The following is a 19,474-nucleotide window of genomic DNA, read 5'->3' on the forward strand; positions in this document are numbered from 1 at the left end:
CCAGAAACAGGGAGATCAAAACTGCTTCAGGCCAGTCAGACACATAAGCGAGCTCTACGAACTCCTCCACATACCTCTCCAGCGAACGACCTACCTGCAGGAGCCCGATAAGGCGTTCGCTGGCTGTCAGGGTGAGAGGCGTTGGAGGAGCTGAATCCAGGGAGCCGGTGAAAGTCTCCATTTTTTTTTCTTTTTTTTTTTTTTCTGTGGAAAATCCGGTCGTTCTCTGGTCCGTTCTTCTGTTACGGTACTGGTGTAGAGAGACGAGGCAGATACGGATTTCCACAATACATATACTTTTACTAGAATAAACCAAGGCAGGAACACCAAACATACACGTTAACACAACAGAGAACGGACCAGGAGTGCAGGGAGTGAGTGCAATATATAGGAGTGCTGACAATAGAGTCCAGGTGCAGGTGATCCGTGATGATGAGGAACTGACAAGGGAAGTGAGTGCAGGTGAGGAGAACAGGAGGATCTTGGGATATGGAGTCCAGGGAAACAAGGGATCCGTAACACGCAGGCGTTTTCTCTGGGCCAAGGCTCATTTAAAATGGACTGTGGCAAAGTGGAAAACTGTTCTGTGGTCAGACGAATCAAAATTTGAAGTTCTTTTTGGAAAACTGGGACGCCATGTCTTCCGGACTGTAGAGGACAAGGACAACCCAAGTTGTTATCAGCGCTCAGTTCAGAAGCCTGCATCTCTGATGGTATGGGGTTGCATGAGTGTGTGTGGCATGGGCAGCTTACACATCTGGAAAGGCACCATCAATGCTGAAAGGTATATCCAAGTTCTAGAACAACATATGCTCCCATCCAGACGTCGTCTCTTTCAGGGAAGACCTTGCATTTTCCAACATGACAATGCCAGACCACATACTGCATCAATTACAACATCATGGCTGCGTAGAAGAAGGATCCGGGTACTGAAATGGCCAGCCTGCAGTCCAGATCTTTCACCCATAGAAAACATTTGGCACATCATAAAGAGGAAGATGCGACAAAGAAGACCTAAGACAGTTGAGCAACTAGAAGCCTGTATTAGACAAGAATGGGACAACATTCCTATTCCTAAACTTGAGCAACTTGTCTCCTCAGTCCCCAGACATTTGCAGACTGTTATAAAAAGAAGAGGGGATGCCACACAGTGGTAAACATGGCCTTGTCCCAACTTTTTTTGAGATGTGTTGATGCCATGAAATTTAAAACCAACTTATTTTTCCCTCAAAATGATACATTTTCTCAGTCATCTATGTTGTATTCTGAATAAAATATTGAAATTTGAAACTTCCACATCATTGCATTCTGTTTTTATTCACAATTTGTACAGTGTCCCAACTTTTTTGGAATCGTGTTTGTATTTTGCTATCCTCACTTACATAAATGAACTATAGTGTCCTGAACCCACTAGAAAAAAAACATATCAAAAATATAAAAAATGTCTGAATAATTTTTGGTTTGACTGTATATTCACTCAAATTCTCACTGTAATTCCAATAATAATAATTAAATTATATAAATGGTAAGTAATTATAAACTTAATCATGGTAGTATGCCTTTAATTTACTTATTTACTCATTTAAAATTGATATATCATGACCAATATACTAATATATCATGACTAATAATAAATACTAATAAATCTAAAAAATATAATTTAAAATTAATTTATAAATATTAATCAGTTTCATCAATTTAATTTTAAAATATGCAATTATTATGCAATTAATTATAATATGCAATTAAATTAATATGCAATTACATTTAAATATGCAATTATCATAAAATGATATAATAAAGTACATATTTTTTACTGCCTTTAATTTATACTCATGTAAATTAAAAAATGTTGCAATAAGATAAGACATTAATAGTGTAAAAAAAAAAGGTGGGGAAAAAGATTGTGTTGTCAACATTATTGTAATGTTATTTAGGGAGGAAATAGGCTTAATTTTCTTTATGCAAAATATTATTTTTTTTTATTTGTGGTGAATCAGACGTGTTTTGGTGCAATTCACACATACGCTAATGAGTTACATCTCATTAAGAAGGAAAATTAGTTGGTTTTTGCACAAAGACAAACCCACGAAGGGTGAATCGAGACCATCTAAATGCAAATTTGAGCTTTTATCACTTATATCATTATTCAAATGCTGGGATATACACTCATCCCTAAATCCATATGGAATGAAGGAACTGCAGTTGATTTTCTATGCATTTACCGTTTACAGATTGTTCAGGTAGGCGAGAAAGCGACCGCAGGTGGATTTAGGAGATTAGATTTCCTTTTCCTCCTTTCTCACTTTAATATCTGTGGACAGCATCTGTGGAAAAACCAATGGGGAATGTGTTTACAGTAATGCACTTACATGTCTAGCAGGCAGTTCACCGCAAATAAATGTTTAAGATATGCAGCTATCACAGTAATTTGACAGTATAACCACAGCACTTGAGCATTACAAGTCGGGAAGATGCTGTTTTCTGCTGCCATAGCAAATCCACTTCATTATTGATACGGTATAACCTACACTATCATTAATGTTCGTATCACTGTGCTGAGGGAAGAGCTGAAATTCACATATGTTAATGCATGTTTGGTTTCCAAAACTTGCTTTAAGCAGTTGACCAATCACAACAGACTAGTATGAGAAAATTAAAGTGTTTTTTGACTTTGTATGCATGTAAACCTGTTGTTGTAGGAGATCTTTAAAATAGCATAATGCATTTGAAGAGTGTATCTACTGGGATGAAACAGGAGTGAAACAGATACTTAAAAACCTTCAGATGCACATGGACACGCATCAGACTGAGATCCAGTTAATGACAGCCCATGACAGTAAGAGAATATGATGGAGTTCAGCTGTACAATATCCTTTTTTCAAAAGAACAAAATCACTTGAGTGTCAATTTGAGAGGCGAAGCTTCATAGAGCATCTTTGTGTTTTTCCACTCACAGCTCTGAAGTGTTTGGAGAGTTTCTGTCTGTGGCTTCAGCTGTTTTAATGAACTGTGTTGAGATGGAAAAGAGATGCTCAGGCTGAAGAACAACTATTATTCATGTGTTTTTTGTGTTTGACTCTTGAGGACATTACAAAGGCTTTTGCTGGGTTGAATGAGGAACAGTAAACTGGACGTTTCTTCTGTTTGGATCACATCGGAGAAATCTGAATTTCTCTTGAAAACATTATTCCTATTTGCTTCCTTAAATCACACTCATGCTGTTGTAAATAATTTATCAGTGCATGTAAAGGTCAATGTTTTTTTTATAACTAAGCGAGTCCGGAGAATTGTACTGCGGTGGTTTTATTGAGGTTGAGTGAAAAACCTAGGACTAGTTCACAAAATATATTTAATTTAATTGGCAGCAGTGGTTCTTGAGGCAAAATTGTTCAGAATGAGGAGATCTAACATATGATATGAATATTGCGTGTATTTGCGAAACTCAGCGTGATTACAGAGGAGTAAAGCACGATAGCGCCACCTGGTGGCCGATTTCTTTCAAATTTCTCACAGACCTCTAGGGTGACTAGTTAAACAGGCACACCAAGTTTCGTTTCGTTCAGCCTCCGATAACCTTGTCTAATAGGTGCTCAAACTTCATTAGCCAATAACCGCCGTGTTTTTATCGACAATCACGGCACGACACTGCATGCTAGTTTTCAAATCAATTGGATTGACTGTAACTATAGATGTTTTGTGTTTTTTTAATTTTATAGCATTGCCATGTCCTTTTTCATGTGACTGCAGACTTAGCCCGTACGAATGTGTACCGAGTTTGGTGAAATTATCTCATTCCGTTTTAGTAAAAGTGGCCACACCCACTTTCAAACGTTTTGGCGTCCCATCCCAGAGGTGAATTTAAATTTCATCTTTTATCGATAACTATTGACAATCTGACTATAGAGAATCTTTCTGCACTTGTTCAGTTCCGACCGGGCGAAAAACCTCGGATTCATTCGCAAAAAGTAGGTTTTTTTAAATAAGCGCAAATATTTAATAAACATTAATGAAAATTATTTTTTTTGACAGGAACTTTCATTAATAAGCCTTTATCTGACCAAGTTCTGCTGTGCTCTAAATCACTCACAAATCTTATGATAGTTCAATAATCTCCATTCAGTTTTCACACAATATTAGTTGTTTTCATGCCTTTTGCACAACATTGCACCATTTCATGCTTTTCATCTTCAGAAAGATCTTTCTTCCTCCCCATGAGAACTGTGACTTGCTTAATAATGTGGAAATAGGGTTTCCATTGACCTGGCAAATTATTTTGTTTGAGATTGATACCAGTTATCTAAAAAGACATGGATAAATAAACAAACAAACAAACATTTTCTTAGAAAAACTAAAATCTGAATGTTTATTGTACTGAAATCTTACTGATATGTAACTTGCATATTGTGGTGTATTTAAATACAAAAAAAAACCCCAACAAAGTTGAAATATAATTTAAACAAGGTCGTAACCACACTGTAAAAAGTAATACGCTCTATCTACTCAATAAAATTGTGGTATCAGATTATGAGCAATATTATTAATTCAATTCAACATATAAGAATTGAATTACAATTAATCAAATGAATTGCTTAAAAGTCAACCATTTAAAATGTGTAAAATTAGCAAACACCATTACAAAAACCACAAACAGACATAAAAAGCCAAGAATCAAAGTACCCAACTAAATGAAACACCGATCACAATAATGGTGACCAAACATTTTCAATGAAATCAACATCATCATCTAAACCTCTATTAATTAATGTGTTTCTCTTTTATTCAGTGATTCTGCTTGTTATCATCAGGTGTCTTCAGTTTTGGGAATAAAAAATAAAGAGTTATTAATTCATCTTTGACATCTGTTATTCAGATATTTTTGTTTAAATTTTACATTAAATAGTTTTAAATGGTTGACATTTAAGGAATCAATTTCATTAATTCTAACTCAATTCTATTTGTTGAATTTAATTAATAGTATTGCTTGTAATCTGTTGCCAAAATGTTGTGGAGTAGATATAGCGCTTTACTTTTTACAGTGCATGTCTTGAACAATTTTTTATAAAGCATAAATTAACAGAACAATGAAGGAAATTCTAGGTCTAATTCTAGTTGGGAAATAATCATTTTTGAACTATTTGCAAATAATATTTGCATTAAAATATGCATACATGTAGGCTACTTTTTTTGTATGCCTAATATGTTGAAAACGTAACAGTGTCTTGTCACACCACAAACGATTTAAACACAGAAAATATTACACACTTCAGCTTTAAATGAAACCTGTTCATTTCTTTCTCTTCTCTCGCAGGTGTGACTCAAGCCGAGACTCTGGTGACCGTCCGGAGAGTGACCCATCCTCCCTTACGCCGTCCGTTGGCGGACTCCGCCCTCCTCCCGTGTGAGTTCACGCTGTCGCCTGCCCTCGTCCCGGCCCACGGTCCTTACATCCACTGGACCCGCGGGTCGGGAGACCAGGAGAGGACGGTGCTGTCAGCACGGGACGGGGTGGTCAGGGTGCATCAGGCGTACGCGGGTCGGGTCAGTCTGCCCGGTTACTCCGCCAACCATCTGAACGCGTCATTGGCTCTCTCTCAGCTCCGCTCCAATGATTCCGGGACTTTCCGATGCCACGTCGCCCTGGGAGACAGTTATGAGCAGGATACAGTCAACCTGGAAGTCACAGGTGAGATCCAAACAGCGTCTGAAATCATCCGGAATTCAACGGGAGCTGAATTTAATATTCAAGATCCGCTGTTACTGAACGCTTTCATACATATTTAATAGCACTGCACACATTTCTGGATAAAATATGATCCTTAAAACAGTGTTTTCATTGTTAATTGAAATAAAGCTGAAATAAACTAAAATATAAATAATTGAAAGGTTCGAAGTACTAAAATGATTAAAAATAAACTAAAGCAAATATAAATTAAAGCTAAATAAAAATATTAAAAAACAAAAACCCAATAAAAATGATAATAACACACACACACACAAAAAAAATCACTAAAACTTAAAATGGAAAGGAACTGAAAATATAAAAATTAAAAGCTCATTCAAAATATTAATAAATACTATAATAGTATATAAATAATACTGCCTTAATTTGTGAACAAGGGCTAGAAATGTTTGAATGTATTTTTCATATGATTTATATAAAATTATTTTTATAAATGTATAATATTTTGGTGTTTTTAAAATAATTTCACAATATTTATAAAATGTAAAATGTATAAACATCATATAAAATGTATAAATATTATAAAATGTTGTAATTTTATATTTTATTTATAGCATTTTTTAAAGATATTGTTTAAAAATTAGCTTTACCGAATTTGTGAATTGGGGATAGAAATTAACAGTTTGAATGTATATAAATATATATATATATATAATTTTTTTAAAACAATTATAATTTATAAATGTATATTTTTTTTTAATTGTATAGTATTTATAAAATGTTGTAATTTTACAATATGTTATTAATATAGCACTTTTTGCAATAGATATTGTTTCAAATTAGCTTTACAGAGTTTGTGAACAAGGGCTAAAAATGAACATTTTGAATGTATTCAAATATTTTAAAAAAAAAATAATAATTTATAGAAAAATTTAATTTTGATAAAAAATGATCATTTATAAATTAATTTATAATATTTATGAAATATTATCATTTTATATGTTATTTATATAGCACTTTTCACATTAGACGTTATTTTCAATCAGATTTACAGAAAAACATTACAGTAATATCTTGCCTTATGTAAGGTCGTTATTTAGCTGTTCAATCAAAAGAAAATTATAGCTTAATATATTTTCTGTGAGCAAGTGGAATTCGTTATGAAAATCGTTTAGCAAGGCTAAAGTCGAACGTGACCACATCTGAACCCGGAACATCAGTTTTCAGATAAAGATTGAGGAAAACTGCTGGTTCATTAACAATTCTCAGAGTCTGCTGTGAATTAATGACCCCCTCATTACATCGATTCAGACTGTCAATATCATACTCATTTGAGCTTTTTCCCTCGCTTCTTTAGCTCTGCTTTATTTTCATTTTCATCTGAGGATCTCATTAACTGCTTAATTGGCCATAACTCTTTAATTCGAAGGGTCTGATTGATTACCTGAGAATGAGGAATTGTGTGAATTCTGCTGCAGCTGACATCATGAGGAAAACAGGTGACGCTTAATGAGGGAAATTACAATAAACCACAGATAAATCATCTGAAATGTTCTAGATAAATAATATATGTGCTGTAAAAGACAATTAACATTCAGTAATATTGCCAATTTTTTATCTTCGGACTGCAGCTGTACGACTCTGGAAAAATTGAGAATCACAATTTTTTGGTTTCAAACAGATCACGATTCTGAACAGACAACTAAACAAAATAACGTAATTTACTAGAGGTTCTGACATTATGTTAATTGCTGCAGTCTATTTAAAATGTTTAATGAATCTGAATGAATTATTAAAAAAAAACATCTTCACTCATAATGTCATTGATTCAATGACTCACTCATAAATACTTCACTTGTTTCATTACTGGATGAATCAGCATCTTTTGAACAAATCTCTTGAATGAATGATTCACTGACTCACTCATAAAGACTTCACTTATTTCATGAATCATGGTTTTTTTGGTGAATCTCTTGAATGAATGATTCACTGACTCACTCATAAAGACTTCACTATTTTTTTGAATCATCGTTTTTTTTGGTGAATCTCTTGAATGAATGATTCAATGACTCACTTATAAATACTTGTTTCATTATTGGATGAATTAGTATTTTTTTAACAAATCTCTTGAATGATTCACTGACTCATAAATACTTCACTTGTTTCATTACTGGATGAATCAGCGTTTTTTGAACAAATCACTTGAATGAACGATTCAATGTCTCGCTCATAAAGACTTCACTTTTTTCATTACTGGATGAATCAGGTTTTTTGAACAAATCTCTTGAATGAATGATTCAATGACTCACTCATAAATACTTGTTTCATAACTGGATGAATCAGTGTTTTTTTTAACAAATCTCTTGAATTAATGATTCAATGACTCACTCATAAATACTTCACTTGTTTCAATTACTCATAAATACTTCACTTGTTTCATTACTGATGAATCAGTGTTTTTTGAACAAATCACTTGAATGAACGATTCAATGTCTCGCTCATAAAGACTTCACTTGTTTCATTACTGGATGAATCAAATCTCTTGAATGAAGGATTCAATGACTTCATAAATACTTCACTTGTTTCATTACTGGATGAATCAGTGTTTTTTTTTAACAAATCACTTGAATGAACGATTCAATGACTCACTCATAAATACTTCACTTGTTTCAATGACTACTCATAAATACTTCGGATGAATCAATGTTTTTTTAACAAATCTCTTGAATGAACGATTCAATGACTCACTCATAAATACTTCGCTTGTTTCATTACTGGATGAATCTGGATGAATCAATGTTTTTTTGAACAAATCTCTTGAATGAATGATTCAATGACTCACTCATAAAGACTTCACTTGTTTCATTACTGGATGAATCAATGCTTTTTTTTTTTAACAAATCACTTGAATGAATGATTCAATGACTCACTCATAAATACTTCACTTGTTTCATACTACGAATCAATGTTTTTTGAACGAATCTCTTGAATGAACGATCAATGTTCACTCATAAAGACTTCACTTGTTTCATTACTGATGACAGTGTTTTTTGAATCACTTGAATGAACGATTCAATGTCTCGCTCATAAAGACTTCACTTTTTTCATTACTGGATGAATCAAGGTTTTTTGAACAAATCTCTTGAATGAATGATTCAATGACTCACTCATAAATACTTCACTTGTTTAATTACTGGATGAATCAGTGTTTTTTGAACAAATCACTTGAATGAACGATTCAATGTCTCGCTCATAAAGACTTCACTTGTTTCATTACTGGATGAATTTTTGAACAAATCTCTTGAATGAAGGATTCAATGACTCACTTATAAATACTTCAATTGTTTCATTACTGGATGAATCAGTGTTTTTTTTTAACAAATCACTTGAATGAACGATTCAATGACTCACTCATAAAGACTTCACTTGTTTCATTACTGGATGAATCAATGTTTTTTGAACAAATCTCTTGAATGAACGATTCAATGACTCACTCATAAATACTTCGCTTGTTTCATTACTGGATGAATCAGTGTTTTTTTTAACAAATCACTTGAATGAACGATTCAATGACTCACTCACAAATACTTCACTTGTTTCATTACTGGATGAATCAATGTTTTTTGAACAAATCTCTTGAATGAACGATTCAATGACTCACTCATAAAGACTTCACTTGTTTCATTACTGGATGAATTTTTGAACAAATCTCTTGAATGAATGATTCAATGACTCACTCATAAATACTTCGCTTGTTTCATTGCTGGATGAATCAGTGTTTTTTTGAACAAATCACTTGAATGAACGATTCAATGTCTCACTCATAAAGACTTCACTTGTTTCATTACTGGATGAATCAATGTTTTTTGAACGAATCTCTTGAATGAATGATTCAATGACTCACTCATAAATACTTCACTTGTTTCATTACGAATCAATGTTTTTTGAACAAATCTCTTGAATGAACGATTCAATGTCTCACTCATAAAGACTTCACTTGTTTCATTACTGGATGAATTTTTGAACAAATCTCTTGAATGAATGATTCAGTGACTCACTCATAAATACTTCACTTGTTTCAATACTGGATGAATCAATGTTTTTTGAACAAATCTCTTGAATGAATGATTCAGTGACTCACTCATAAATACTTCACTTGTTTCAATACTGGATGAATCAATGTTTTTTGAACAAATCACTTGAATGAATGATTCAATGACTCGCTCACAAATACTTCACTTGTTTCATTACTGGATGAATCAATGTTTTTTGAACAAATCTCTTGAATGAACGATTCAATGACTCACTCATAAAGACTACAATTCCTAGTGCTTTACCTGTGTCCACAGAAGCCGTTGTGAGTTAGGTTGTTAATTAACTGTGTGTTAATATGTCTGTGTGTTTTCAGGTGTGGTGTTTCACTACCGTACTCCTGCGGATCGGTATTCCCTCTCCTATGCGGAGGCCGTTCGAGCGTGTGAGGAGAATTCGGCTCAGATCGCCACGGCCGAGCAGCTGTGGGCTGCATTTCACTCCAGTATGAACAGCTGTGCGGCCGGCTGGCTCAAAGACCAGAGCGTCAGGTCAGCAGCACCTCTCATAAGCATTGTTAAATCTCATGCACTTCTAGTTATTTTCACCTCGAACTATCATAATGATACTTTTGCAATATTGCAGGTAAATTATTTATTAGCATCTCCATGACAGCACAGCACTATTTACATATGGATGTCTGGATTCCCACAGTGTTTCGTTCGATCTTACGCCTCATCTCCTCTCCACAGGTATCCCGTACAGACACCGGAGCTCGGTTGCTATGGACACACTGAGTTTTCTCGTGGGGTGAGGAATTATGGGAAACGGGACCCTTCAGAACTGTTTGACGTATATTGTTTCACCAATGACATGCAAGGTGAGATTCTGGAAAACATGTTTTAATATATTAATATACTATATGTATTAATATACTGCTTTTATGTGCTTTGAAACACTACTAACTAAATAAATATCTACAGTCAAACCAAAAATTTATTCAGACCTTGAAAATTTCAACCATTAATTCAGTTTATTCATTATACTTTAAAAAAATGATAATAAAATATGACAAGATCTCAGAGTTAAACTGTGTCAGAAAAAATTAATCTTAATTATGTCAGAAAACACTCAAGCAAAACATGGTCAGGTCAAAGTGTCTGAATTAATTTTGGTTCCAAATTTTACTGGTAGTCCACTGTATGAAGAATTTTTGGGTAAAATATGTCACAGTTTGCTTTATTTTGCTATCCTCACTTACATAAATGAACTATAGTGTCCTGAACCCACTAGTAAAAAATATATCAAAAATGTATTAATTATTTTTGGTTTGACTGTAGTAGTAATACATAATAATAATAATAATAATAATAATAATATATATTATTATAATTGGAAATATTGTTAATTTATTTTTATATTAATTGTACATTATGTATTAATATTTTATTAAATATTAATTTACTAAATAAATAATATACTACTTAAACAAGTATACTATCAAGTTACTAAATAAATAATTTTATATATAAAATTAAATTCTTTATTTGTTATATTAATTTTATATTATTATTAAATATTTAACTAACTAAATATATAATAGTAATGCATAATAATAATAATAATAATAATAATAATACATATTATTATTATTAATAATTTTATTATTAATTTATTTTCTATATTAATTGTATATTATGTATTCATATTATATTAAATAAATATTTATTAAGTATACTTTGTACTAAATAAATAATGTTATTAATTAATATGATATATTACATATTTATTTACCAAATAAATAAATATATTACATAATATAGTATGTACTAAATAAATAATTTATTATATAGTAATGCATAATATGTCATTAAAATATAATAATGATAATTTTATTTTATTTATTCATTTTATACATTTTACATTATGTATTAATTTTATATAGTAAATATTTATGTATTATATTAATTGTATATTATATATTAATATTATATATTAAATATTTATTTATTATATTAATTGTATATTATATATTAATATTATATATTAAATATTTTATTTATTTACTAAATATACTACACAATATACTATTAAGTATACTGTGTACTAAATAATGTATGATTGCATATTATATCATTACAATAATAATAGTAATTTTATTTCTTTCTTTATTTGTTTGTTTGTTTTTTTATATATTTAAAAATCAGCAGTAACCCTGAAGGTCTGATGACCCTAATTTTTCTTAAGTCTGTCTAAAATGTTCAATATTAATTGATATTTTTAAGTTACCAAAACTTCCTTGTTTTTTCTATCCTGAAGTCTATGATATGAACTATTACAGTAACACCACAGAACTGTTAGTCATATGAATAATTTATACCTCATTTTAAATAAGGTGCATTTATAATAATTTATAAAAATCATTATACAATCATTTATGCGTGAATAATGATACGTTTCTTTCACCTATAATACCATTAATTTGAACAGGTTTACCTTCATCTCTTCGTTTTTGTCACGTGTTTTGTAACATTTATTATATATTCCCTCTACACATTTACTGAAAGTGACATTAATTCAGCTCAACCCACAAGCCATCTGTCCAGCCAAACCTCTCTTACATCTGTCCTCGTCCTTTGGTTCTCCAGGTGAAGTGCTTCCCGCCTCCGCCCCGGACAGACTGACACACCTGGAAGCCTCGGCTCACTGCGCGTCTGTCGGCGGTCAGCTGGCCACCGTCGGTCAGCTCTACCTGGCCTGGAGGTCCGGACTGGACCACTGCGAGCCGGGCTGGCTGTCCGACGGGAGCGTGAGGTTTTCTGTCAGCGCGCTGCGGTCAGAGTGTGCCGGCGGAGAAGCAGGTGTCCGAACCGTTCCTCCAGCAGAACTGAGCAACGGAACCGCACGCTTTGATGCTTTCTGCTATCACGGTACGCAGTCATGTGTTACTGCAGCTCTTACTCTGTTGTGCTTATTTTATTGATCTAGAGATGCAGTGGGATTTTATCATGTTGTTAACCATGATGTGAGCGTGATGCAAAATATCTACAGTGTACTACATCATGTTTTTAACAACTTCAGTGTTGCATTTTTAATTCAGCAAATGCCATTTAGCTTTCATTTTTTTAAACCAATTATTATTATTATATTTTAAAATAAATATTTATATTATTGTTATATATTTTTTGTATATTATGTATTACTATTATGTTTATATTTATTTACTTATATGCTAAATATACTAATAATTATACTATGTAATAAATAAATAAATATTTTAATATGTAATATTAATGCATAATATATAATTAAAATAGTGAATAACAGTAATAATAATATTCAGCAGGTTTTTAATTTTTGTAAACAAATTATTGTCATTAATATAATTATAATTATATTTTAATATAATTATTTATATTGTAATATAATTATTATAGAAGTTGTATATTATGTATTAATATTATGTTTTAAATATTTATTTATTTACTAAATAAATAATATACTACATAATATACTATTAAATGTACTACACATAAATAAAGAATTTAATATATAATATATAATAATAGCAATAATAATATTCAGTAAGTTTAAATTTTTAAATCAATTTATTATTGTTTCTAATATTATTATAGTAATAATTATTATTATTATTATATTTCAATATAGTTATTTATATTATTGTAATATAATTATTTTATTAATTGTATATTATGTAATAATATTATGTTTTAAATATTTAATTATTTAATAAATAAATAATATACTATTAAATATACTATGAATTAAATTAATAATAATTGTATATATAATATTAATGAATAATATATAATTAAAATAATAGTAATAATATTCAGCAAGTGCTGTTCAGCTGTTTTGAATTTTTTATTCAAACAATTTATTATTAATAATAATATTATTAATTGTATATTATGTATTAATTTAATTGTATATATATATATATATATATATATATATATATATATATATATATATAATATCCAGCAAGTGCTGTTCAGCTGTCATCTTGGAAATAAAGATATTTTGCATTTTTAAATCAATTTTGTGGGTTAAAAGGCACACAATTTTTTTTTTGTCACACTTGAAATGGAAAGTCGAGTCAAACGCATTGCTTTATGACACACAATATCTTTCACAGTGTGCCATTTGTATATTTCACATTTTAATTTGGTATTTTAATTTTCATATTTTGTAATTTGGTATTCCATGAATTAAGAAAATTTGCATATTTTGCACAGTATACATACATAAAAAAAAGAAATAGTAGCTGGTATGTCATTCTAAACATGTTTGACTATACATATAGATTTATTTATCTGACAAGACTTTTATCCAGAGTGATTTACAGTGCATTCAAGGCTTACGCGTATCCCTGGTAATCGAACCCGTGACCTTGACATTGCTTGCATGTGCTCTATCACTTGAGTAATGTGTTTAGAGAGAGAAACTGAAGTAATTGAATTGAATTCGTCAACAGCAAAGAAACCGCAGACGGCTCTGACGGGCATCATGAAGTCCTTACTCAGACCGTGGAGGTACATGACTGGAGACGACAGCTCAGAGGAGACGACAGAAGACGCGTCCCAGTCTCAGTCTTCCACCACCGGTACATTCATTCTCACTCTTGATGTTTCAGCATTAAGCAGTGGATTATCTGGTGCTGGTGTGTGTTTAGCTCAGGATGTTCAGTCACTGTCAGCCCAGAATCCATCAGAACATCTTGTTTTATTGGTAAAGGGAGCATATTTTACCTTATTGCAACTTTTTTATCTTTCTCTCTCATGTCCACATTTAATATTAGTCAAGGTTTTTGCATAAATTTTCAGAACAGGCTGATTTTGTTTCTGTACCTTTAAGACTTGTTTCTAAATGACCTTGCAAACATTTTTGTAATGTTTTGGTTGATATTTAAATTCTGCTGAGAATAAATAAATATTTCACCAAGGTGATGTTACAAAATTTTAAAAGTTAGAATGGCTTGGAAAATTATAAGGAAATCAGTCATATTTTCCAACAAAAGTCACGGAGTCACAGTATATAGTGTAATTTTTTTTTATTCAGTAAAGATGCATTAAATTGATCAAAAGTGACAGTAAATACATTGTTACGATGTCAATGTTACAAAAGATTCTATTTCAAATAAATGCTGTTCTTTAGAACTTTCTGTTAATCAAAGAATCCTGAAAAATAAAATGTATCACGGTTTCCACAAAAATATAAATGTTTTAAACCAATTTTATTATTATTATATTTTAATATAAATATTTATATTAATTGTATATTATGTTTTAATATTGTTTTAAATATTTATTTACTATAATATACTAAATATACTATTAAGTATACTATGTATTAAATAAATAAATATTTTAATATATAATATCGATATGCAATATATAATTAAAATAATAAAATAATAGTAATAATAACATTCAGTAAGTTTTTATTTTTTTAACCAATTTCTTATTGTTATTAATATAATTATAATTATTTATATTGTAATATAATTATTATAGACAATTTTATATTATGTATTAATATTATGTCAAATAAATACATAAAATAATATACTATTAAGAATAATATGTATTAAATAAATAAATATTTTAATATATAGTATTAATTAGGGGTGTGACGAGACCAGTATCTCACGAGACGAGACGAGACTCGAGATTGAGTTCACGAGACGAGACAAGATGGCGAAATACATGACTAGAAAAAATATTCTGCAGGTGTATTTGAAATGTTTTAACTAATCATTTTGTAATGAATGTCATTTGAGTTCTACTTTCTGAGACTGAATTATCATATGCAGTAAAAGACAACAATACTCAAGTAATGTAAAAGGTTTTGCCACTAACTCAACTGACTGACTTCCCTCCTGTATGATTTCAGTCTCTTCAGATCTTACTGTACATGAATTATGAGCTTCTACAGCTTTTGACCTCCTAACTGAACTCCTCTCCACAATCTGATCACAGAAATAAAAACAGTATAAATAAAAATGGTAACACTTTACAATAAGGTCTCATTTATTAACATTAATGTATTAACCAACATCAACTAACAACAAGCAATATATTTGCTACAGTATTTATTAATCTTTGTTAGTTGATAAAATAGTCATTCATTGTTAGTTCATGATAGTTCACAGTGCATTAACTAATGTTAACAAATGAAACCTTATTGTTTGTACTAGTTAATAATAAGAAGAGAAAACTGTTATTCATTTTTATGGTAACACTTTACAATAAGTGCAACCATAATCGCACTCTCTCAATATTCAAAGATCAAATAAGACCAAATTTTTCTTTGATACAGAGCTCAGAGATGGTTACAACTACACTGCCCAGCCTAAAATAGCTTTCATATTGAGAGATATCTGTATTCATCAGGGAGCCGCTTTCAAAATGCGGGGTATTGAAATCACGTTTGAATGCGCGCGCGCGTTTACTTTCACTTTTAAACGGTCGCGCGTACTCTGTAAATATGGAGCGGCGGCGACCGTTATCCAACTGAATTAAATGGTTTTTTTTTTATTTAAATACAAAGCAAAACGACAGTGGAGGCATAATGTAAACGTAGCGGTGGCATATTCTTTCGTAATCATCCTAACACTCTGTCATGGCAACATCACGAGACTACTTTTCGCCTCGACGAGAAATCTCGTCACAGTTTAGTCTCGCGAGATCTCGTGCCACGAGATCTCGTCACACCCCTAGTATTAATACATAATATATAATTAAAATAATAAAATAATAGTAATAATAATATTCAGCAAGTTTTTAATTTTTTAAACAAATTTATTATTATTATTAATATAATTATAATTATTTATATTATTGTAATATAATAATTCTTATAAAAATTATATATTATGTATTAATATTATGTTTTAAATAGTTATTTACTAAATAAATAAATATACTAAATAATATACTATTAAGTATAGTATGTATTAAATGACATAGTATTAAATAATTGAATATATGATATTAATAAATAATCTATAATTAAAATAAAGATATTTTGATGTTTTTAACTTTCTATTCATCAAAGAATCCTGAAAAATAAAATGTATCACCGTTTCCTCAAAAATAGGATTGTTTTCAACACTGATAATAATCATAAATGTTTCTTGAGCATCAAATCATCATATCAGAATGATTTCTGAAGGATCATGTGACACGGAAGACTGGAGTAATGATGCTGAAAATTCAGCTTTGATCACAGGATATAAATTACAATTTACCATATACTCACATAGAAAACAGTTACCTTAAATTGTAATAATATTTCACCATTTTTACTGTATTTTTCATGAACTAAATGCAGCTTTTGTGAGCAGAATGAGTTATTTCTCATGCTTGCTGTGCAGCCAGTGAGAGAGCGAGTTAAATCTGATCTATTCTTGTTGAATATCCTGTTTCACTTGGAAATATCACATTCTGAAAGTAAACAGTGTTGTAGATCATGTTAAAGTTAATGTAGCTCCTCTCTGACTATATTCCAGACGCACAGGCTGCCAGCCAGTCGGACCTTCCTGACCTCCAGCCCTCTAACTGGACCGGACAGGTGGATTTGGACAAAGAGCCGCACATGGCCGCCGAAGCCCCCGAGCTCTCAGCCGAATATCTGACAGTCCGTCTCCGCGCTGGAGACACGTCTCTGGACTGGAGCGGACAGTTGGACTCGTTCCCAGACAGCGAACAGGTGGTTCCTGCTCCGGGGTCAGATCTGAGTCCTGGCGGATCGGCCACAGAGGAAGAGGATGAGGATGAAGGTCTGTCCGGACAGTCTGTCAGTCCTACAGCTCCTCAAGGAAAGGGCAAGAGTTCCCTCACCAACATCGTCAGCTCATTATGGAAACCCTGGAGCTACTTGACAGGAAGTGAGGCGGAGGCGACAACCAAGAGTGCGGCTGCTATGGAGACGACCGTGATGGACATGAAAACCACTGCAACTCCTGGATCAGGTGACTATTACACTGCTTTTTCTCCATGTTCGACTTTCTTTAGTGTGTAATGATGCAGTTTGAGCATGAAAAAGCTCTGCAAACATATTCTCTATATCAGTGTTTCTGAAACGCCTCCATTTTGAGTTTTCTTCACAATTTTCCTCATTTAAATAATTCATATGCAGAATAAAGGGGCGGGGCCTGGTTGAGTTAGTTAGTAGAGTGTTGAAACTGGTGGTTATGGTAACGGGCGGGACATTTCCCAAACACCAATCACAACACACTGCTCCAGCCGACCAATCAGAGCACATTGTGCTTTTCAGAAGGAGGGGCTTCATAGAGACAGGAACTAAACAGAGCGTTACTGACAGACTGGGAAGAGAGGAGCTGCAACAATGGAGAATATGAGGAGAATAATCAACCTGTTCTAGTAGAACCCAAAAACTACAGAACTTCACTGTAGCTGAGGACTTCTAAAGGATGTTCAGGTGGTTCTTATCAGAAACATTTGGTGTGACAGCAAAAGAGTAGGTTTTTCTCAGTATATTTGTTTTGTTTTCCAGTACAAACAATTGAAACATTCTTAAATGAAGGTACATTTGCTTAAGAAGTAAAATTACTTAATATATTAAAGGGTTAGTTCACCCAAAAATGAAAATTCTGTCATTTATTACTCTCCCTCATGTCGTTCCACACCCGTAAGACCTTCGTTCATCTTCGGAACACAAATTATTAAGATATTTTTGATGAAATCCGATGGCTCAGTGAGGCCTGCATAGCCAGCAATGACATTTCCTCTCTCAAGATCCATTAATGTACTAAAAACATATTTAAATCAGTTCATGCGAGTACAGTGGTTCAATATTAATATTATAAAGTGACGAGAATATTTTTGGTGCACCAAAAAAAAAAAAAAAAAAAAGGAATTATATAGTGATGGCTGATTTCAAAACACTGCTTCAGGAAGCTTTGGAGCGTTATGAATCTTTTGTGTCGAATCAGCGGTTCGGAGCGCCAAAGTCACGTGATTTCAGCAGTTTGGCGGTTTGACACGCGATCCGAATCATGATTCGCCGAAGCTTCCTGAAGCAGTGTTTTCAAATCGGCTATCACTATATAAGTTGTTATTTTGTTTTTTGGCGCACCAAAAATTCTCGTCGCTTTATTATTAATATTGAACCACTTAAGTTTTAAATATGTTTTTAATTAAATTAAGAGGAAATTTTTGGCTTAGCCTCACTGAGCCAACAGTAAAAAATTATTTGTGTTCCGAGATAAAGGTCTTACGGGTGTAAACGGCATGAAGAGTATATACAGAATGGGTGACTCCCTTTAACCATTCTTTTAAAAAATAACAAAATGAAGTGAGTTTATGCTTAAAACAAGAACAAATATCTGCAAACGAGGGCAAAAAAGTAAACTTGCTTTCCCTTTGAATTAAGTTTGAATTAAATTAAAGATTTTTTTAGCAAAGTAAAATTATTTAGATAAAGATGTATGAATATATATGACTCCAACCATTCAACTTGACAAGTTAACAACGTTGTGCCTTTAGATAATAATGTTTTTCTGTTTAGATTTAGTGTTTTTCATCAGCATGTAAAGAGCATTTCATAATAAACAATGTTCTGATTGGGGAAATTATTTAGAGGTGTTATAATTTCTCCTAATAATATGTCTTAGTAAGATGATATTTAAATGCTTAGTTTTACCTTCAAAGCTCTGTAGTTTTAAAGAGGACCTATAACGCCCCTTTCACAAGATGTAATATAAGTCTCTGG

At 31.9% G+C, this 19,474-nt stretch overlaps 1 protein-coding gene across 1 annotated transcript in view; it reads left to right on the forward strand.

Annotated features, from left to right (window-relative positions):
* Positions 1-19,474, forward strand: part of ncana (neurocan a) — a 99,597-nt gene that overhangs the window by 35,329 nt on the left and 44,794 nt on the right. Inside the window, exons 3-8 of the mRNA XM_048164072.1 lie at positions 5,312-5,686; positions 10,092-10,266; positions 10,468-10,595; positions 12,364-12,645; positions 14,214-14,342; positions 17,250-17,711. Of these exons, the coding sequence (XP_048020029.1) occupies positions 5,312-5,686; positions 10,092-10,266; positions 10,468-10,595; positions 12,364-12,645; positions 14,214-14,342; positions 17,250-17,711 (1,551 nt within the window). The remainder of the gene's footprint in view (positions 1-5,311; positions 5,687-10,091; positions 10,267-10,467; positions 10,596-12,363; positions 12,646-14,213; positions 14,343-17,249; positions 17,712-19,474) is intronic.

This window comes from Megalobrama amblycephala, linkage group LG17, assembly GCF_018812025.1.
Source record: "Megalobrama amblycephala isolate DHTTF-2021 linkage group LG17, ASM1881202v1, whole genome shotgun sequence".
Taxonomy (NCBI): Eukaryota; Metazoa; Chordata; class Actinopteri; order Cypriniformes; family Xenocyprididae; genus Megalobrama; species Megalobrama amblycephala.